We start from the raw sequence: 24,005 nt of genomic DNA, 5'->3' as shown, positions 1-24,005 counted from the left end.
ATATAAGGATTGTGAGTTAGAATACCTGTAGCGTATCACCTACCTGTAGTAAGAGGTAATACAAGAGATAGCGTGCTATAGTCCTCAATATCACACTCGTAGGAATTTGCAGCTCGATAACTCAAAAACTGATGACCACAGGTATGATCATTTTATTTTCCTTCCAGTTCAGGGCATGGCATATATTCTTCTTATTTCTATCTCTCTTCAATTTTATTTTAAAATTCCTTGAATTACCTTCTTTTGAGAATTAGGGTCATATCATTTGCTTCTGTGCCTCCTTTTTAATTTAAAATCCACTGTACTCATTTGATGCAAATCTGTCCAGGTCAATGTATATGCTTTTAAAACATAAGTCCCCTTACAGAAATTCTCTTGTTCACAGCTAACAATTGGTGTATATTAGTTTTTGAAATAGGATACCACCAACACCAGCAACAGTGATTTTCTGCGGATATTTCGTGTGCGTCTTTGTTGATACGTTAATATTAGATTAGTAGATGGAGTCTTAAAGGATGTAAATGAATATTGTTACTTGAGGAGTAAAATAACTAACGATGGCAGAAGTAATGAGGGCTAAAAATGCAGGCTAACACAAGGAAGGAACTCCTTTCTAAAGAAAATAAATTGTCTCACTTCGAATATTGATAACTTATAGGAATTAGAAAGTTATTTGAACTTGGGAATCTTGCATACATTCTTCTCATGGCCGTTATTGCTGCAGGGAACAAACTGTTGTTAATATTATTGTATCTGCTGATGCATCTAAATCAACCAAGAAAAGGAATTGCCTATATAATAACTAGGGCTCGGATGTTTAGGAAAAGTCACATTGTTTTCTTTGTCCCTATTTTCTCGTCTGATTGGATTTCGGTGCAAATCAGGTGATTATCGTCACAATGAAGAGATTTTCATTTGTCATATACATGCATATTTTGGCTGTTTTTTCCCATAAGGTCATATTTTGAGCTATTTCAGTAGAAACATCATATTTCGATAGTGTTTCGGTGGTTTGACGACCGCTGTTTTTCAAGAGACTCGTATGGAGCGTGGCAATGTATGGAAGTGAAACATGGACAATAAATAGCTCCGAAAGATAAAGGATAAAAGCTTTTGAAATGTGGTGTTACAGAAGAATGCTGAAGGTGAGATTGATAGATCGAATCACGAATAAAGAACTACTGAAACGAATTGGTGAGAGGAGATCGATGTGGCTAAATTTGACCAGAAGACATCTTAAGACTTCCAGGACTTTTCAGTTGGTTTTTAAGGGAAGTGTAGGTGGTAAGAACGGCAGGGCTAGATCAAGGTATGGATATGACAAGCAGATTAGAGTAGATGTAGGATGCAATAGTTACGTGGAAGTGAAAAATATTAGCACAGGATAGGGTGACATGGAGGGCTGCATCAAAACCAATTTATGGCCTGATGATTCAAAGAAAACAACAACAACGTGTATTATTATGAAACATATTCTGAGTACAATATTAGACTGCAGCTTTGGAAAAGTTATCATCCCAGGATTTAGAATTAAATTGGGAAGGTAACACCAAACATTTGGCTGGCTCCTTCGCTGAAGTGTCAGCGTTCTGGCCTTTGGTTCACAGCGTCCTGTGTTCGTTTCCCGGTAGGGTTGAGGATTTTAACTGCAAGTGGTCAATTCCTCTTACTCTGCGACTAGGTACTTATGCTTGCCTCTCTTCCTCTACACAGAACACACAACACTCTCAACTACCACAGAAATATACAGCAGTGAATATATCCCTCCATATAGAGTAGGGATTGGGAGGGTCATCTGGCCGTACAACTGGGCCAGATCTACCAGTTTCTATCAAAATAATTTGGGAAAAGGCCAGAAATAATAATAATAATAATAATAATGTTATTGGCTTTACGTCCGACTAATAACTTTTACGATTTTCAGAGATGTCGAGGTGCCGGAATTTAGTCCCTCCGGAATTATTTTAATTGCCAGTAAATCTACCGGCACGAGGCTGGCGTATTTGGGCACCTTAAAATACCACCGGACTGAGCCAGGATCGAACCTGCCAAGTTCGGGTCAGATGGCCAGGGCCCCAGCCATCCGAGCCACTTACCCCGGCGAAAGGAAAAGGGGAGATGCATTTCTAGGACGGTCGATCATGCGATTGACACCCATCTACTGAACTTTTATACTCCACGAACAGATGCCTAGAATTTAAGACACTTGTTTAATCCTTCCAGCATGGAAATTTTCAGTGAACTCTATAAGGTTTTGAAACTGTTGCTTATAATAGAATTTTTATGTTGTTCTCCGATTGGTTCTCATCTCACCATTTGTTATTAACCGTCATAAAACTCATACTAACCCGAAATTCCAGAATGTTCGATTCTTGCTGTCCATGTTGACGTGTCTCTTTGAATAGGTGTTTCCTCTTGCGTTCCCCATCCAGACGTCATATCCCTTGTCCGCCAGTATATACGCTAAACATATAAAAGAGCTGACCATTAAAATATTATACTATGGACTTTCTTATTAAAAACAAGTACGGAAAACAAGTACTAATTCAAAACTTCTTGAATAGATAACGAGAAACCTATTCCACTTCGGGGTCATGAAAATATCACTAACAGTGCCACACCACATCTAGTTCACATGCAAAATATTAGCGGCTGATGGAAAACCTTGAACGATGAAAACTTAATCCTTGGTTGGTGCCAAAAGAATGTGCCACTAAATAGGAAGATGTTGTATAGGAGGAGATATGAGTTACATTTTATGACCTAGCCGTCGTCAGACGTAACAAAATGGTGAAAACGGTAAAATCTTTTAGCTTCTGCAATGAACAGCGAGTGAAAAACGAATCACTTCACTTAAAACACAAAGGTTTACACCATTTTAAATCCTTCAGGAAGAGCAATCAGTCAATCAATCAATCAATACTGATCTGCATTTAGGGCAGTCGCCCAGGTGGCAGATTCCCTATCTGTTGCTTTCCTAGCCTTTTCCGAAATGATTTCAAAGAAATTGGAAATTTATTGAACATCTCCCTTGGTAAGCTATTCCAATCCCTAACTCCCCTTCCTATAAATGAATATTTGCCCCAGTTTGTCCTCTTGAATTACAACTTTTTCTTCATATTGTGATCTTTCCTACTTTTATAGACGCCATTCAAACCTATTCGTCTACTAATGTCATTCCACGCCATCTCTCCGCTGACAGCTCGGAACATACCACTTAGTCGAGCAGCTCTTCTTCTTTCTCTCAATTCTTCCCAACCCAAACATTGCAACATTTTTGTAACGCTACTCTTTTGTCGGAAATCACCCAGAACAAATCGAGCTGCTTTTCTTTTGTAATCACTCCTGAAAACGCACACTGAAATACTACGCTGTCAAATACCATATGGCCGTGTATGTCGCACTGGAGCCAGCTTATCGTCGGGTACGGAATACTGTGTATGCTGGCTTGGAGTACTGTGTGTGTGTGTGTGTGTGTGTGTGTGTGTGTGTGTGTGTGTGTGTGTGTGTGTGTGTGTGTGTGTGTGTGTGTGTGTGTGTGTGTGTGTGTGTGTGTGTGTGTGTGTGTGTGTGTGTACTCTTTGGACTAAGGAACGTCATCGTGAGTGTAATTGGAAGTGTTAATGGTCGTTGTTTTGAGGAGTATTGTCCTGCTGTTTAACACTGCTGAGCTGTTGTTGTTCAGTTGTTCACTGTGTTTTACTGTGTGAATTACTGGACTGTGTCTCGAATTGAACCAAGGAACAGGTATCGTGTGTTGTGTGGTCAGTAGCTCTGTTTGCAAACCTATCTGTCTGCATGCAGCTGCTGTGTGGGTTGGCTGGTCTTGGAGAAGTGAAAGTAAGGCGAGGCTGTGAATAAGGTTATAGGCCTCTCAGGTAATACCAACGGGTCAGGCCACCTGCTGTGTGAAGAGGATAGAGACTTGTAAATCGACAGCAATTATTGAGTTTGGCCATTCATGGATGGATAGAATTATGCGTGTGTGTGTGTGCATTTGTTGTGTTATATTCATTCATTCATACAGAATGCCATGTTCTCTTCTTAGCTTCTCGGTTACGCAGTGGTAAAGGGTAAAGGAAAATGTACTTTACTGTAGGAATGTATATTTGCATGGCATATTTACCCGCTCCTAGAGTATGATGTGTTTAGGTTTCATTTTCCCTCATGCGCATAGGGAAATGAACTGAGCGAAATTTGTTCTGATGGACTGCATATCAATATGTGGCTGGGAGGCGTGACCAGTCTTAACATAAATAACGGATAGGAAGAGCATTGTCATATTCGCGGTTTTTTCATAGGAGCGACGAGATAACATTGTTAACCTCTAGGAAAAAGATAAATAAATTTAACAAATAATTTATAAATTGGGTGGAAATACTTAATAAGTTTAACTGTAATATGTAATGTACTAACTGATGAATAAGTAGTAATAAGGAAACGCATACATGTATCAAATTATATTTTGGATTACAATAAATGTTTACTCCCTCCCCAGTTTTAGAAAATCAGAAACTGGGGGACGGGAGTATTCTAATTTATTCTAATTGAATTCTATTTATTTGGTTATTATAAAATAAATTAGAGCAATAATACAAACGGTGTTTCATTCGTAACAATGATTTTTTATTTCTTAGGCTTGCACCAAAGGGATCACTATAGTGAGATTAACTCTTTCACTTACCTAGCGAACTGTTCTTCCCCTGTAGCATCCACAAGTGAGAGGCGCACAGGAACCCATGTTGTAGGAATACCGGAATACCTTTTCCGGGAATTCGATGAACCTCTAGCAGATACCCGTCTGGCGTCTGGATGGTGTGTGTCTCTAGCGAATAGCCATCACTGTTCGCTATTTCTTGCTGGAACATGCCAAAGGTACATGAAGTTTTAAGACTATATGAATAGTGGGAAGAAGAATACTTTGAAGGAAATACAAAGTCATCTTCAATTGATCTTACATAAAGGATAATGTTCTTACAACCAGTTACTATTATAAAATTGGTTTTTTTTCATAATTCTTTTGATCAACTGAAACATTAGCATAATTGAATAATATACAGGGTCGGCAAAAATAACTGGCCGGGAGAATATTTATAAGACTGACACGTAATCGACCCTTTTTAATGAACAGGAGAACTGCCCATCACAGTAAATGCTGGAAACCGGTTGCTGTAACATTTCTGCTAGTACATAATTCCCCCGTGCTCTGTTCGGAGTAAGTCCCTGTGTCAATACTAGTGAGTGAGTAGGAGGAGCAGATGTTTTTAAAGAGCAGTTCAATGAAACACAAAATTATGCTCACGATAAAACAGCGCATGATCTTTGTTAAGTGTCATGCGAAGCACGATTCGTGGAGAACCTGTGCGGTACGCTTTGCGCAGGGCTATAATCCTATTCAGAGCTTTACCTTACATTCACTTCTCTAAGTCCAGTCACCCCACACAGCAGCTGCATGCAGACAGCTGGGTTTGAACACAGAGCTACTGGTCACACAACACATGACGACTGTTCCTTGATTCAATTCCAGACACAGTTCAGTAATTCACACAGTCAAACACAACAACAGCTCAACAGTGTTAACCAGCAGGACAGTACTCCTCACAACAACGACCATTAACGCTTTCTCATTACACTCACGATGACGTTCCTTAGTCCAAAGAGTACACACACACACACACACACACACAGTACTCTAAGTCTGCAATACAAAACATAGTAGCAAAATGGTGTAAAACGGGCTCTGAATGAAGACGACAACTATCCGAAAAGAGTTCCAACACCAGAAATTATTGCTTGCTTCCCAGCAGGTGGCTGAGTGGTTTGTTCGAACCCCACTCTCGGCAGCGCTGAAGGTTTTCCGTGGTTTCCAATTCTCATACCGGACAAATGCTGGGAGGGTATCTTAAATAAAGCCACGGACTGTTCCTTCCCACTCCCATCCCATCGTCGAAATGAGATGTATCTGTGTCGGTACGACGTAAAGCAGGTTGTAAACACAAGAAAAAGAAAAGAAAACATTGCTCGAGTGAAGGAAAGCCTGGAACGTAATCTCAACGCCTTTTATCCGTGCAAGTGCTAATGAAGAGATTGGCGTGTCGAAACATATTCAAAAAGTACCTACATTTTTTATCTTTCTAGCAATTTGCTTTACGTCGCAGCGATACAGGTAGGTCTTATGTCGACGATGGACAGGAAAGGTCGAGGAGTGTAAGGAAGCAGCCGTGACCCTAAATAATGTACAACTCCAGCATTTTTCTGCTTTGCCTGCTGTGAAAATGGTATACGATGGAAAAACCAGGGCTGCCGTTAGTGGGGTTCGAACCCACTATCTCCTGAATGCAAGCTCACAGCTGGGCGACCCTAACAGCATGGCCACTTGCTCGGTGTGCTTGAGTTAATGTGCCCAGATAAACCTTCGTTTGTTGTGTTCTACCATTCTGAGTGAAGTGGAGTCAGGACTTTTGGATCCTCAGTTTTTCATTTTTAGATAGCGTCGTCTGTGATGTCAATCTCGCGTCAGCCCTATTGTAAATATTTTCCGAGTAAGTTTTATTTTGTCCATCTTCTTCTTCTACTACTACTACTACCGCTTTTCCCACACTTATGGGGTCGCGGGAGCCAACTGTGTCGCACATGTGGATTTGGCCTTGTTTTACGACCAGATGCCCTTCCTGAAGCCAACCTTATATGAAAGGATGTAATCACTATTGCGTGTTTCTGTGGTGGTTGGTAGTGCAGTGTGTTGTCTGAATATGAAGAGGAAGGTGTTGGAACAAACACAAACACCCAGTCCCCGAATTAGGATAATTAATCAAACACGATTAAAATTCCCGACCCTGTCGGGAATCGAACCAGGGACGCTCTGAACCGAAGGCCTTAACGCTGACCGTTCAGCGAATGAGTCGGACCAGTTTTATTTAGCCCATCTGGTATAAAAATTACTGTAGGTTACAACTAACTAATGAAGTTCATTCCTATCCTTTGACAGGTGGACCGTCAGCTAAACCAGTAGCTCTTGGGCCTTTTATTGTTGATTTATTGATAATTTGACTTTAAATGTGATTGTATGTGTTGTACACACGTGTAGGTTCCAAATAATTCAATGAAATAACAAGCAAATTAAATTTAAGTTTAAAATGAGAGATTATTATAATTAGATGTTATTAAATCAATATAACAATAGGAATGACATTTCAATCAGGAGGACTTATGCACTTCATTTTTATTTTATTTGATATGATGATTTTGTTTAGAATGTACTATGTTTCTTTTATGATTCAACTATGAAAATCCACAGCCTGTTTCCAGTCATTAAACAGGGTCAGGAATGGAACGAATGAAGCCCCAATCTAGCGGCGAGGATAGGAGTTGTGCTGGCTGCCGAAGCCTGTCGGACTCTGGGGCAATGATCAATGAATGACAGATGAAATGGTATTGGAGAGTGTTGATGGAATGAAATATCACAGGAAAAACTGGAGTACCCGAAGAAAAACCTGTCCCGCCTCCGCTTTGTCCAACACAAATCTCACATGGAGTAACCAGGCCTTTGACAACGGAACCCAGTGGTGAGAGCCCGGTGCGCTGCCACTTTAGCCGCGGAGGCTCTCATGATTGAACTATGCCAAATCAAAATAATCCCGCCCTGAAGAAACCTTTAAAAATGGTGAAGCATGTCTGATTGAAAAATAATATGTACTGACATAAATATGTCTTATGACTGAAGGCAATCTGATAACTTGCGGTACAGAAGTTAGCGTGACGGAAGTGTAACCCTAGCAACCGTGCAAGGCTATGTCTTATTGTGGTTTGTCGTCTGAAATTAGCCACCGTTAATGGATGGCCATGACCGAGAGGCGTATTTTTTATCATTTGATTTTCGCAAGGGGAAAAATGGTATTTAACGTAGACTTACGATTCTCGACAATTGGTACATGGAAAGAAAAATTTTAAGACGTTTTTAGTGTTCCGGTATAACACGTATGACGTAAGATCGTAAGATTAAGTTTAATGTCCCCATGACAGATGAGGGAGGAGGCTATCTCTTGAAAAGAATTGAAAATCTGAAACCTAGATTTCATGAAGTAGTAAGGCAAAATTTGTGCTAAATATGTGGCATCACACGCATACTATTTTATAAGATGGCGCTGTTTTGACTCGCGCGCTCAGTTAGAGGTTACCTGTCGTTGTGCATACATCGTGGTCAGTTGTATAGAATAACAAATTGAATAATGGAAAAGATATTAAGATCGGGTAGAAACGTGCAAAAGAAACGGTTGAAATGAGAAAATAAACGACGAAGGAATAAAAGAAGTGAAATGAAGGGAGCGTAATTGGCGTTACTATGAGAAACTTAAATAGCGAAATCAATTTACAATAAGTAACTACTTTGAAGTAAATGAAGGTGCAACTACAACAATTATGACTTTTTAGAAGACAAAAACCAGTGGATTTGAAAATTCCACAATTGGATGTGATTGAATAAACTGCTCGTGAAGGACGTTGGAATCGCACTGACGTACATTTCAGCAAGTATTTCAAGCAGCATTTTCTGGACAATGAGTTTGGTTTTGCGTGTGATGTTTGTGACAGACTTTGGTTTATGTAAGATTTGACATTGGTAATGGAGAATGAAAACTTCGTTAGTATATTGCGAAAAGGATTTCTAGATTCAAATGTAGAGAGATTTATGTTGCGTGGATTTTACAAGAAGTCATAGTATAACAAGAAGGTACAAATGGTTTCATTTATCCGTATCGTGCAGATTTACCACCGCTAGATCCAATAATTAAGTTTACGAAACCCTAAAAACCCTGCGGCCGTCACAATAGCGAAAGCCTACCTCCAAATGTTTCTATAGTACTGATTGCGAGAAAATGATTCTTTATCTGAAAAACAGATTATCATAAACAACACATTTCATTTAGGCTGCCCGTCCACTGAAAGCGATTACGTGCGTACGACCGCGACTGATCCTATAGCGAAGATTGTAACGGAACCGCGTCCACTGCAAGCGATCTCGAGCGGCCGACTCACGCGATTATAGGCGATAACAGGCGACAAGCGATGGATCCCACTCGAATGGGATTTGCCGCGTGTAGTCGCCTGTAGGCTCCTTTCACACGGTCCACTTGCTTTCCACGCCACGCCACGTCACTCCACTCCACTTCTCAGACACTTGCCGTCCACTTCCGTCAACTTACCGGCAACTTCTCGTCCCCACCTCATATTTGCGTCTCGGTTTGAATCTGGTCCATGGACGCGCATATTATCCTTGGGATTTTTATTCTTCCGAAAAGAAGGTTGAGGTGAAAGAACAGTACTAAGGTTCATTGGGTCCATCCATTGAATTCATATCGCCTAGAACGAGGAACTCACATCGTTCTTCTAGATGAACATATCAATGATCTAAAAATGTTCCTTAATTACTTTCGTATGAGTGGGAATTTGTTTGAATTGTTGTCAATCCTTGAAGCAAGTTTACAGCGTCAGGACACCAACATGAGAAAATGTATTCCGCCGATATTTTGAAACAAAAACTTCAAACTTGTGACGCACACAATGTTGACCGTTTGAACAACTGATTTAGTGAGCTACCAGTATGGCCTTGCTACCAACACCTACCTTCTGTAAATAAGACTGGTAGTTCTCACGAATAAGATCGGTTTTTTTTTTTTTTTAACAAGTTGCTGTATGTCGCACCGACACAGATAGGTCTTATGGCGACGATGGGACAGGAAAGGGCTAGGAGTGGGAAGGAATTGGCCGTGGCCTTAATTAAGGTACAGCCCCAGCATTTGTCTGGTTTGAAAATGGAAAACCACGGAAAATCATCTTCAGGGCTGCCGACAGTTGGGTTCGAACCCACTATCTCCAGAATACTGGATAATAGCGGCACATAAGCGACTGCGGCTATCGTGTTCGGTCCGAATAAGAAAATGTTATTATGTAATTTAATTGGAAGCAGTTCTTTTGAAATGAAGACTGCTAAAAAGCCTTGATTAATTCTTTTTCAATGACCCATGTTATTGTAATATCGAAAATTGTTAACATATAACACATATAGCCTATTACTGTAGATATCAACTTCTCTCTCTTTGGAGTTGTCCAGTTCGGCAGAAAGTGGAATCACTTCATGGGAAACTTCATTCCACATTTGAAGCCTTTTATTTTATTTTATTTGAATAGTCTGTCGTTCGTTAATCCCACTGACAAGGCCAATTTTGTATTTCTATTATTAACTTTTCAGTATCTATGAATGGAACCGACATTTTGAAACGAAATCTTCGAACTTGTAGCTAATTTATATGTTGACTGTCTGAACGAGCTAATCTGATTCAGTGATGAGTGAGCTTCCGGTCGCCCAGTGTGGAAGACACTTCAGGCCGGTCGACAGCAGCCTGCTGTTGACGAGAGTGGACGGAGGTTGCGCCACACGAAGTGTCTCGTGTGAACGCTACCGGCCTTTTACCACACCTCTGGTGGAGTGGAGTGGAGTGGCGTGGCAAGCAGTGGATCGTGTGAAAGGGCCCGTACTCCACGGCTCGTGCAAGCATCCGGTTGTCTGTCGTTGTCATGTGCAACATTATTTTCATCATTACTACATTTGTCATGGATGTAGATAGTGAAAAGTTGATAAGTGCAGTTTGTGAAAGAAGACCTCTATGGAATATGAAAGATAAACGCTATCATTCTCGAGATATACAACGCAAACTATGGTCGAAGGTTGCAGATGAAGTAGGTGTTGATAATGGTAAGTGCTCTAATTAAATTATGTAATTAATTAATTAATTAATTAATTAATCACTTTTATTTATTTATTTATTTATTTATTTATTTATTTATTTATTTATTTATTTATTTATTTATTTATTTATTTATTTATATAATATGCTGCACTGAGTAGCTCAGGCTGTAGAGCGCTGGCCTCAGGTTCGATCCTGGCTCATTCCTATGATATTTCAAGCAGTGGCTGTTCGTGAGAGTTTACTCTGGCAGGGCTGTGCCGCCATGTTTTTTCCCCTCACCGATCGGTTTAGTTTTCACTGACCAACACCACAATACTTTTAGATGAATAATAATAACAATAATCCCATTACACCGGCTGAATAGAAATCTGCTTTCACTACATTAATTAATCAATTACCTACACTGCAATGGCATTTATGAACACACTCAAATACGTCAGCCCCGTGTTCGTAGATTTACTGGCACGTAAAAGAACTCGTGCAGGACAAATTCCCGTACCTCGGCGTCTCCAAAAATGTAAACTAAATCATCATCCATGTCACAGACTATTTAATACGTGTAATTACTTGACAACATCTACTACGGAAACACACACAGACCTGTACGGAGTAAAAATGCCAACTGATAGCCGCGCGAAGTCGCCTGCAGTGGACGACCCCAGTCTCGTGTAGTCGCTTGAATGAAAGTCGCATGTAATAGCATGTAGTCGCTTCCAGTGGACGAGCAGCCTTATGGTATGGTGATATATGAATCCCAAGAGCAAAACAAGATTACTGTAGTGAAAACTTAAAATGGTGTCTACAATGTCTATACACGGGGATTTACAAGTCAATAGCTGCTGAGATCACAAGTTGAGATGATCAGATCTCCAGATCCAGAACATCAAGCCATTTGATCGCTTCAACAGACATACTATGGTGGATGGAAAATACTGACTCCTTGCAGGTATATCTACATTGTATTATTTCGATCCACTTGAAGATTTTCCATAGACGCCTGAGGAGGTGGAGAGCATATAATCCGCAAGGAAGGGATTTCAAACGAGTGTCCATTAAATACTTTAGAACTTTGCCGGGAATTTTGTGTGCCGTATCAGCTGCCATATTTATTAAAATTGATGCTTTCACGGTCTGTACTTGAAGACATGATAGGGGCTTCTGGGCTTATGCCATGTCAATAAAAGAAGGTGAAATTGATTTGCTACGTTTCGCAGAGAATTTTGCTTCGAGTCTTCGGAAGAAAATTTACAATAATGAGGGTTTGAATTTAAGAATGCTTTAGCTTTAGAGCTGTATTAAATTACATCGAATTTCCATGTCCAGCGCGGGTATTTTGTTGAAAGAAAAATAGCACGATACCAGGACCAATACATATATATATGTGTGTGTGTGTGTGTGTGTGTGTGTGTGTGTGTGTGTGTGTGTTTAATGAATATATATATTTAAAGGGAAAATAGCATGATCCCTGGACCAATAAATTGTTTAATGGATCAGTTAAGGCACATGAAGTGACAGCTTTTCCAGCGCCCTTCAAATTACATCGAATAAGGAAAACAACAAAACGACACCAAAGAACTTCAGTGAGCAAAGACATCACACACGACAGTGTCAGATAAATGAAACACGGAAGCGCTGCGACATAGCAGAAATAGTAGTTGTAAGGCAGTAAAGTATGTATTCTCTAAAATAAAATATTTCGGATTATTTCTTAATCAACCTCGAATTTGAGACTTTATTTGAGTAAAAGCGATTATGATCTTCCATTTGTGACAAATATTACAGTGATATTTCGTGGATCAACATCATTCACGTAACCCAGCACTAGTTTTCCAGCCAGGAGCTGAAGACAACACTACGCTCCAACTAAGACGGTCTATCACACTGTGTGTACGTGCGAAGTAACAGAGAGTACTTTAGACGAATCAGGAACGAATGAGGTAGTAAAAATAAATAGGTACTAATAAAATAAAAATATTGCCATATTGTTGGACGTAGATTACGATTCCATATGCACTATTTCTTTCAGTTTATCGGAACTCCTTATTTCCTCAAGCCAACGACCGTAGCTGTGTTGAAACACCGGATCCCATGAGATCACCGAAGTTAAGCGACATTGGGTGTGGTCAAGGTTTGGATGGGTTGCCATGCACTGTAGGTGAGGGGTAAGGGAATGGAGGAACAGAAAGGAACTGGCCACTCTTCCGCACGTAAACTCCGGATCAGGCACATCGCTGCGAAAGTTCGGACCTGCCTTCGGGCAGAATACACCCTTACCTTACCTTTATTTCCTCTGTGCGTGGAATCAAGGGATACATTATCAGTAACCCCTGCACGTCGTAAAAGGCTACTAAGAGGGGAACAACCGAAAAATCTGTTATCGTTCTCTCGTATTCTAAGTCCAAAAGCATTTCCATAATTCTGTGCTTTACTACAGTATGTAGCGGAAATAATTACATATATCTTTCTTTTCTAAACTCTTAGAATATTATTTTCTTGAATATTCATTTCAGTCTACCCCTGTAGTGTAGTGGTTAGAGTGATTAGCTGCCACCCCGCAGGCCCGGGTTCGATTCCCGGCTCTGCCACGAAATTTGAAAAGTCGTACGAGGGCTGAAACGGGGTCCACTCAGCCTCGGTAGGTCAACTGAGTAGAGGTGGGTTCGATTCCCACCTCAGCCATTCTGGAAGTGGTTTTCCGTGGTTTCCCACTTCTCCTTCGGGAAAATGCCGGAGGCAGATCATGGTACCTAACTTTCTTCCTTCCTTCCCTTTTCTCTGTCTATCCCTTGCTATCTTCCCATCCCCTCACAACGCCCCTGTTCAGCATAGCAGGTGAGACCGCGTGAATGCGGGGCTAGTCGTCCAGTCCAGTTGTATCCCTCGACTCTTAAGTCTCACCCTCCAGGACACTGCCCTTGAGGCGGTAGAGGTAGGATCCCTTGCTAAGTCCGAGGGAAAAACCAACCCCTCAGAGTAAACGGATAAAGAAGGAAAGATGAAAAGTAGTTGGGCGGACGGTAAACCATTATTATTATTATTATTATTATTATTATTATTATTATTATTATTATTATTATTATTATTATTATTATTATTATTATTAATATTATTATTATTATTATTATTATTATTATTATTATTATTATTATTATTATTATTATTATTATTATTATTATTATTATTATTATCGTTGTCATCGCATCACAAGTTGAATATCCACACATGCACTGACTTTGTGAAAGTCACTTATTTCCCCCCAACAGCTTGATATTATATCTCGTCGTCGTGCACGGCGCACCCGTAATGTTGGTTGCATGTTACAGGGGCGTCAAGGGTGGTAAAACTACTGTATAATAATTCGGTGACGAATTGTCCAACTCCATGGTTAAACGATTAGCCTGCTGGCCTTGAACCCAGTGGGTCCTGGGAACGATTACCGGCTGAGTCTGGGATTTCAACCTTTACTGGTTAAATCCGATGGCGCAGGGCTGGGTGTGTGGGCTCTCTCCATCATTAGAATTCATCATATGTAGGGTCCCATCCTCATAGACGTGCCGGTCGCCTATACGGCGTCAGCTCGAAAGACCTGCACCAGGCCTCTTCGGAGGTCGCACTCTATTATTATTTACAAGTATTCGTTCTTGAAATTCAATAATGTGTTTTCGTCGAAATAAGTTTTTGGTGATCCTTAATACGACTAATGGAAGTACGTTGGATTTCGTCGCGTTTACTGAATATGAACGTAGGGGTATTGCATGGAATTACCAATGTCTCACATATAATGTATTTTTATTCTTTTTCTTAATAAGAAAAATATAAAATCCAGGCACTAGAAGAGGCTTCTCCTTGCTGATGAGCTAATATATGATTCTTGCATTCAGATCTTGTCTCTGTGATATCGAAACAACTATCTGATCTGCGTTTCCCCTCTTCTGTTTTTTCTCTCCAGGGTAGATAGGAGATGCACTAGAGTGTTCCTCTTGCAGTGTTTGCGAATAAGAATTTGTGCCTCCCAATAGTTGATCACTCCAGAGTATGTGCAGTAGGATATGATTTTATGTAGTATTTTGAGTTTAGGAGAGAAGTCACTTCTGTTCAGTACGGAGCTGGCACCGTGAACATTCTTCTTCTTCTTCTTCTTAATCTGTTTTCCCTCCAGGGTCGGTTTTTCCCTCGGACTCAGTGAGGGATCCCACCTCTACTGCCTCAAGGGCAGTGTCCTGGAGCTTCAGACTTTGGGTCGGGGTATACAACTGGGGAGAATGACCAGTACCTCGCCCAGGCGGCCTCACCTGCTATGCTGAACAGGGGCCCTGTGGAGGGATGGGGAGTTTGGATGGGACAGGCAAGGGAGAGGGAAGGAAGCGGCCGTGGCCTTAAGTTAGGTACCATCCCGGCATTTACCTGGAGGAGAAGTGGGAAACCACGGAAAACCACTTCCAGGATGGCTGAGGTGGGAAGCGAAGCTACCTCTACTCAGTTGACCTCCCGAGGCTGAGTGGACCCCGTTCCAGCCCTCGTACCACCTTTCAAATTTCGTGGCAGAGCCGGGAATCGAACCCGGACCTCCGGGGGTGGCAGCTAATCACGCTAACCACTACACCACAGAGGCGGACACCGTGAACATTCTAATTGCAGTTTTGTGTCGTTTATACGTTTTGTCGTCAAAATCATTTTCGATGCGTTTTCCAATGTTTGGAGGCGATTCTGTGGACTGGCTAGTGTTCGACACATTTTGAGGTGAATGTCTGAGATGGAAAAGCGAATATGGCTTTTATATCGCTCTGGAAAATAGCTGTTAATACAGGTAATGCACGTTGTCTCGAGCATACCAAAGATTTCGGTAACCAGTTTGTATAAGAACGGAAACAATTCTCTAGAAATATTTTCGTAAAATTGGGGAATATTTCATGTCTTAGACGACTTATTTTTCCTGGGATTTACCGTCACTTTACAGCAACGGTGACCGTCCATTCGGTCGCCAGAGACGGAGGAACTGCGACTGTTTTGAGGAAGCCAATGACATAAACAAGTAAGCAAATAAATAAATAAATAAATAAATAAATAAATAAATAAATAAATAAATAAATAAATAAGTAAATAAATAAATAAAAATCAGCATTATGTTAGTAGCTCAGGAGGCAGATTCGTTATGTGTTACCAGGATGACCGAGCGAGTTGGCCGTGCGGTCAGAGGCGCGCGGCTGTGAGCTTGCATCCGGGAGATAGCGGGTTCGAATCCCACTGTCGGCGATTTTCATTAAATTCTGTTCACCCACTTTCTCGTGGCTCGGCGTTGATATGGACTTAGCAACAAAAATACAAATTCATGAATATATCTGTTATCATAGCCGGCACGATAAAAATATATAAGACATAAATGATCGGAAATTTAATTCTATATAACTTTAGTAATGCAGTATATATCGATAGGGCCACTAATAACAGAAATATTTAATAATTAAATTTTAGGCCTTCCCCTAAACTACCATTTTTCTTGGCGTGAAAAAAAATTTTTTAGCCTAGATTGTAGTGGCTCACTCCCCGACGTCATATACCGATTTTCATTCAATTCTCTTCAGCCGTTTTCTCATGATGCATGTACATAAATACAGACAGACAGACAGACAGACAGACAGACAGACAGACAGACAGACAGACAGACAGATAGAAATTATGGAAGAGAAAAAAGTGCATTTCCTTCTTACTGTGGAAACGACCGATACAGATATACCATTCTTTGTCAATTCTGAGCAATGTACAGACGAAACTCTTATTTTATATATATAGATATAATTGTTCTGGACCAATGGCTATTAGCTGAAACAAATCTATTATTAAATCTATCATTTAGTAAACACGTTGCGAAGGTCATCGTCCAACCTTGTTTACAACTATAGAGCTTACGTAAGTAGAGTTTCAACACGGCACACCGGGTTCAAGGTACAGGGTGACAGAGAAAATATTCCTCATCTAAATTAGAGACATAAATTAACTACAGTAATGATTCATCAGAGTAAGTGGGCCAAAGTGAAGGTTGCATTTACCAGTGAATTGGGTTTAGTGGGTAGAAGGTGATCGGGTGAAATGACCGTGGAGGTGGTCACTTGTAGAATGTAGCTCATTAGGTGCTGACGTGTGGCCAGTCAGGGACGCTTCTAATTTTATGAGACTGTTGATATCGTGACCATAGCTACGAGATATCTAGGTTTACGCCGACATCGAATTACTGGGTCGTGACTTTTAATTTTAAAAGATCTACATGCTTTGGCCGGAGTTTAAACTCCGACTGATCAGCTGAGCACTCTGTGCTCTGCTAAAGATTGTAGTGTAGAACAACGCCGCACTATTATCTTCCAGCACGTTGGAAGAAACCTGCGGGGCAAAACGCTGACACTGCGGTGTCTGTTTAAAGCCATTAGTCGTTATACCCGACGTTTAAATTAAATGCATTAATATTAGGGTCTATTATTATTAATATTATTACATCTGTATCCTTTCTCCTGTAATAGGGGAAGGTCATGAGAGCCGAGTGTTAACATAGCCACTGGCTTCCTGCCAAGGTGACTGCGATTCGAATGCCTGCCAAAGCATGTAAGATTTTTGAAATTAAAAATCGCTTCCCTGTATTTCGGATTCCAAAAAAATACTGGAGGTCCCGAGGCTATCATATCAACAGTCATGTAAAACAACGATGTTTATTGTCTTCTTTTTCATTTTCTTCTTCTCTTTATTTTGTGGAATCTTATCCCACTTCTGAATGTGACATTTCCTTTCTTCCATTTCTTTTAAATTTGCTTTTCGTCGCACCGGCACAGATAAGTATTTTGCCTAAGATGGGGCAGGGAAGGGCTAGGAATGGGTAGGAAGCAGCCGTGGTATTAATTACGGTACAGCCCCAGCATTTGCCTGGTGTCAAAATGAGAAACCATGGAAGACCACCTTCAGGGCTGCCGACAGTGGGGTTCGAACCCACTATCTGCCGAGCGCAAACTCACAGCTGTGAACTGCTAACTTGCTCGGTCGTCCGATCTTTTATGTCACTCTTTTCTGTTTAGTTGTGTTCTCTTTTTAAATCTACTGATATTTCTTCTATCTACCTTATGTTTAGTCCGACCAGTCTCGTAGTATAGAGGTAGTGTGACTGCAACTTGCCCAGAGACTCCGGATTCGATTGCCAGCTTGTCCAGGGATTTTCAGTTTGGACTGAGGGGTGGGACGCGTTTCACTTATCCTCGTGAGACTTCGGAGAGGCAGCAGACGCGATGAAGGAAGCCAAGCAATAAGGATGAGGATGCTGACGCTCTGATCATATGGCACTCCACAATCTGCACGCCATCTGGCTGGGCAGCAGACGTCTTGGTAGATGAAAGCTCTAATGGGATGTTGCGTCATGGGTTTGTTTTGTTTATGTGGGGTCTACCACTTCTCATCCTTCCTAAACCCTCCAACATCAGGATACCCTTTCCTGTATCTCGATACTCAAAGGCCCAAAGTTGACCGTCCTCTGATACCGTCCTTTCTCATTCGATTCTATATTTAAACGCTACGCATGAATCTTAGCGTTCATATTCCTCTGTCTCCTCCATTTGTACCTCCTTCTTCTCTACGTGAACGTCGTGAGACGGAACAGACAGGTGGGAACAATGCAAGGAGGGACTTGGAGTGAGAAGATAGAGGCTAAGGCAGGAATGAACTCGATGGATGAAGCTGTTCGCAATCGGCTTCTGTGGTAAGGTCATATGAGGCGAATGGAGGACAGGCTATCTAGGAGAATAATGGACACGGCCATCGAGGGAAAGAGAAGTAGAGGGAGACCAAAATGACGATGGTTAGACTCAGTTTCTAAAGATTAAAAATGAGAGGTATAGAACTAATCGAGGCCACAGAACAATTACAAATAGAGGATCGTAGAGGCGTTTACGTAATTCACAGGGACTTGCAGAATGAACGCTGAAGGGTATCACGGTCTATAACGAATATTTGTTCTTCTTCCCTTTCTTCTTCTTCTTCTTCTTCTTCTTCTTCTTCTTCTTCTTCTTGTTTCGTTTCAGCCAACTAAGGACCACGTCATTTCAACTGTTTCCCTTGAGCTTTAATGTTGGTCCAGTACTCCTTCATTCGTATACGGTGTTGCTCCTTTCGTTCTTCCGTCCATGCATTTCCAGTTTTCATCTTTGGTAGGAAACTCTGATGTTCTTGGAGTTTTTTCTTAAGTGGGACACGCTCCTGGATATCTTCAAATGAGATCCCAATCTCCTACAGATCTTTCTGTACCTCACTGAACCATGCCCCCTTTGCCTTTTCCTCTTGGAGGAAAGTGAAAATGCGGTTGGTTAACCGTGTTGAATTCATTCGGGCCATGTGTCCATAAAAAGTAATCCTCCTTTTTCGCATCACATCAGTTATTTTCTCCATATGCGAGTACAACTCCTGGTAGTTCCGTCTCCTAAACTCGCCGTTGTCTTTGACTGGACCTAAGATTTTTCTCAAAATCTTTCTTTTCTTGGCCTCCAATTTCTCCATCATGCCTTTTTTGTTCATGGCGAGACATTTCGCAGCATATAGAGCCTCTGGCCGGATAACAGTGCAATAGTGTTTGATTTTTGCATTCAAAGAAATAGATATTTTGTTATAGACATTTTTCGTCAGATGGTAAGCCATTTCCATTTTATTCATGCGTGAGGAAAAGGCTTCTTTTTCGGACAAGTTAGGTTCTATCTATTCACCAAGATACTTAAAATTTTCAACTCGCTTGACTTTTCCGTGAGTCCCTTCTAGCTCACTTGGCGCCAGTTGACGTTTGTAATGAATTTCGTTTTCTCAAAGGAGATTTGGAGGCCCGCCTTTGCAGCTTGTGTTTGAAGCTGGTTGATCTGCTTCGTGGCCACATCCAAGGAATCAGCGAAAACCGCGAGATCATCTGCAAATGCTAGATAGTCAATTGAAAGGTTCTTGTTCTTGTGGCCTAGTCTGACTCCGCCTTCGACTCCTTCATAACTCATTTCTCTGCGCCATTCACGGATCACTTTCTCAAGAACGCAGTTGAACAACGGAGGCGAGAGACCATCTCCTTGCCTAACTCCTGTCCGTATTTCAAAGGCCTCTGAAATCTCTCCTCTAAACTTCACTTTTAAGATGGTGTTGGTGAGAGTCTGTTGGATGATTACTCTTGTTTTACCGTCCAAGCCAAATTCCTTTAAGATCTGAAGTAGGGTATTTCTATCAATTGAATCATAGGCCTTCTTAAAATCGATGAACGTTACTACAAAAGGCTTGCTCCTTAGTTTAAGATATGAAAGGACAGATTTCAGATTCATAATCTGCTCCACACATGACCATCCTTTCCTGAAACCTCCTTGGTAATCACCCAGCTCTGGATCTAGCTGTTCTTCTGCCCTGATTTGAAGAGCTTTCGAGAGAATTTTGTAGGTTATATTATTATTATTATTATTATTATTATTATTATTATTATTATTATTATTATTATTATTATTATTTAGTTTTTTATTTGATATTTCGCTACCTAGGGACCACGGTAAGTTTCATGATACATTCTGGCGTTTATTCAATTTTCGATTGTTCCAGTAGATTTTCATTAGTTCGCTGTGTGGAGCACGGCGTTCATCCGACCACTTTGCACTAGTCGTCCGTTTCTCATCGCGGAAACTCCCAAAAGCTACGATGCTTGTTCTGAAAAAGTCTCGTTTGTGAGCGCCCCTTGGTAGTAGACCAATTCCTTGGTGGTTTTTCTTGACGTTATTATTATTATTATTATTATTATTATTATTATTATTATTATTATTATTATTATTATTAATGTCCGCCTCTGTAGCTTAACGGTTAGTGTTATTAGCTGCCGTCCTCGGGGGGCCCGGGTTCGATTCACGGTGCTGCCAGAAATTTAAGAATGGCAGAAGGGCTGGTATGAGGTTGAAATGGTACATGCAGCTCACCTTCATTGGGGGTGTGCCTGAAAAGAGCTGCACCATATCGGGATGAAGACACGAGTTTACTTTATTATTATTATTATTATTATTATTATTATTATTATTATTATTATTATTATTATTATTATTATTATTATTATTATTATTATTATTATAAATAGAGGATTGTGGCGAGGTTTTGTAAATTCGCGGAGTCTTGCAGACTGAACGCTGAAAGGAATAACGGTCTATAATGATGATGTATTTAATAATAATAATAATAATAATAATAATAATAATAATAATAATAATAATAATAATAATAATAATAAATAGATGATTGTGGCGACGTTTTGTAAATTCACGGAGTCTTCCAGACTGAACGCTGAAAGGCATAACGGTCTATAATGATGATGTATTTAATAATAATAATAATAATAATAATAATAATAATAATAATAATAATAATAATAATAATTAGAGGATTGTGGCGACGTTTCTTAAATTCACAGAGGCTTGCAGATTGAATGCTGAAAGGCATAACGGTCTATAATGATGATGTATTTAATAATAATAATAATAATAATAATAATAATAATAAATAGAGGATTGTGGCGACGTTTCGTAAATTCACAGAGGCTTGCAGACTGAACGCTGAAAGGCATATAATGATGATCTATAATGATGATGTATGTAATAATAATAATAATAATAATAATAATAATAATAATAATAATAATAATAATCCTGGATTCTAATCCATCAGAGGTAGTCGGATTTTTGATGGGTGGAAGAAAGTGCCTTCGACCCTCCATGTCGTACGATGTCAGCAGGTAAAATATCCCTGGGGACATATTTGATATATACGCGACGAAATTAGTGAAAACTCAGCCAAGGATCGCTCACCAGATCCACCACATACAGAACGACGAAATTGTCCCACAGACATCCTGAACTGTATCATATTGAATTGCCTGTTGGCAGCTGATGCTACACGATATTATTTATTTATTTATTTATTTATTTATTTATTTATTTATTTATTTATTTATTTATTTATTTATTTATTTACAACTTGGTTTACGTCGCATTGACACAGATAGTTCTTATGGCGATGTTGGAACAGGACGGCTAGGAGTGGGAAGGAAGTGACTATTGCTTTAATTAAGTTACAGTCCCAGCATTTGCTAATGTGAAAATGGAAAACCACGGGAAACCATTTTCAGCGTTGACAGCAGTGGCGTTCAGACTCACTATCTCTCGAGTGCAAGCTGACAGCTACATGACGCTACACGCATGGCCACTTGTTCGGTAGTATTATTATTGCCGCACATACCACAACTATAAATGAAATGAGATCATATTTACACGTACAGTACTTAATTCACGTGGCTATTGACTGCAATAATCTCTACATCGCACATGAAGTACCAACAATATTGCCTTAGAGCAGAAGCATACATGTACCTGCTAATCCACGTCATAATAACTGGCTACCTTGAATCTCATATTCCTGTTAGCCTGATTACATCAGTAGTGACAAGCTATAACGAGTGTAGACCTTCAAACCGGTCTAGATAATCATGTAACAGTCTTCATCGTGTTTCCTCCGGCCCAGCTACCGTTTTACTGAGATTTTTTCTTCCTTCGTCGAATAACCGTTCACAGATGAGAACAATATATCGTCGTTGCGTCTGGAAAAACCACCGGTACAATATTCCAGCTTAGAACTCTGACCAGAAAGGTTCTGACATCTAAGGTTCAGTATTGCATGAACTAGGGCTAGGTGGGTAAGGGTTATTCTGCCCGAAAGCAGGTCCGAACCTCCGCAGAGGTGTTCCTGAGCCGGAGTTTACGTGCGGTAGGGTGGCCAGTTCCTTTCCGCTCCTCCATTCCCTTACCCCCCACCAACAGCGCGTGGCAACCCATCCAACTCCTGACCACGCCCAATGTTGCTTAACTTCGGAGATCTCACGGGATCCGGTGTTTCAACACGGCTACGGCCGTTGGCGAACTAGGGCTATATTTACAAATTTTCGTTCTGTGATGTGCTGCGGGTAAGTATTTCTCCCCTGAACATTGTCACATAGCAGTACAGCGACTATGTCATGAACTTATCTACTGAGTGCTACCGATGACTGCTTAAGAAATATATACCGGCTTCTTATTTGCGTCATCAGTTTGATGCAGCACTCCCTGCTACCCTGTACTTTACTAAACTTTTCATTCCTACGTAACTGCTATGTTCTAAACGCTTGTCTCCTAGGCCGAATGGTCAATGTTGAGTTTTCGGTTCAGAGGGTCCTGGATTGATTCCTGTTCTGGTCGCGGATTTTAATCGCGTCTGGTTAATTCTTTTCACTCGGGGGCTGGGTGTTTCTGCTTGTCTCCGCGCACTTCTGTTCACATCCATACAACCAACCAATCGCCACAGAAACACGCAATAGTGAATACATCTCTCCACACAGGATTGGAGTCAGAAAGATAATCCGACCGTAAAACGAGAATAAATCCACATGTGCGACACAGTTCACATCTGTGGCCTCACGAGTGTGTAGGGATCGTGGTAGAAGAAAATGAAATAACTACGATAACCAATATCTACTCTAATCTGTTTGTCTCGCTCATGCTTTGGGCTGCCCCTACAATTCCTTCGAAAGCTAGGTAAACAAGCCCTAGGTGTCTCGAGATGTGTCCAATAATAATTATAGAATTACTATATGTCCTCCCCTGCCTGACTTCCAGCATGAATGGTCAGCTTAGTGGCTTTCGGAACAAGTGCTCGGGGATTGTTTCCTGGTCGGGGATTTTCATTTTAAGTGGTTAATTCCCTTGGCTTAGGACTGTGTGTTTGGGCTGTCCTCAATGATGATACACACAACACTTATCACGCATACTTAGATACAAGTCAAGAGACACCCACCCTCGCTGGAGAGTCTACCTTACAAGAGCCGCGGGAGGATACCGATAGCCACACAACATGCTCTCTCTTCTTCTGGTCAAATATATCAAATCATTCTCTGTAATCTCATCCATCCTTCTCAGTTTCAATATTCTTCCGTAACACCACATTTCAACAGCCTCCATTCTCCTTCGCCATTAAAAATAACTTATCGATTTCAGCTCATGTTGCTTATTTGAGTACACAGCAAAGTATTTCATTCTTTCAATGAGATGGTGATTGGGGTTATTATTGTTTTAAGGGGAACTACTACTTGGAAACCTTCCTTTATTAACACTTAACACAAGGAAAATGGAAAAGTTGAGCCACTTCGAAAAATGAAGGTATCGGTAAAAGGAAGACGAGTGCCACGAAGGGAATGAAAATGAA

The 24,005-nt window shown here is 40.6% G+C and overlaps 1 protein-coding gene across 1 annotated transcript in view; it reads right to left on the bottom strand.

Moving 5' to 3' along the window:
- Window positions 1-24,005, bottom strand: part of LOC136875979 (uncharacterized) — a 328,986-nt gene that overhangs the window by 22,178 nt on the left and 282,803 nt on the right. Inside the window, exons 14-15 of the mRNA XM_068228285.1 lie at window positions 4,685-4,859; window positions 2,349-2,463 (exon numbers count right to left, since the gene is read on the bottom strand). Of these exons, the coding sequence (XP_068084386.1) occupies window positions 2,349-2,463; window positions 4,685-4,859 (290 nt within the window). The remainder of the gene's footprint in view (window positions 1-2,348; window positions 2,464-4,684; window positions 4,860-24,005) is intronic.

This window comes from Anabrus simplex, chromosome 6, assembly GCF_040414725.1.
Source record: "Anabrus simplex isolate iqAnaSimp1 chromosome 6, ASM4041472v1, whole genome shotgun sequence".
NCBI lineage: Eukaryota > Metazoa > Arthropoda > Insecta > Orthoptera > Tettigoniidae > Anabrus > Anabrus simplex.
Note: the sequence above shows the minus strand (reverse complement) of the source record. Positions and strands in the feature narration are given on the sequence as shown.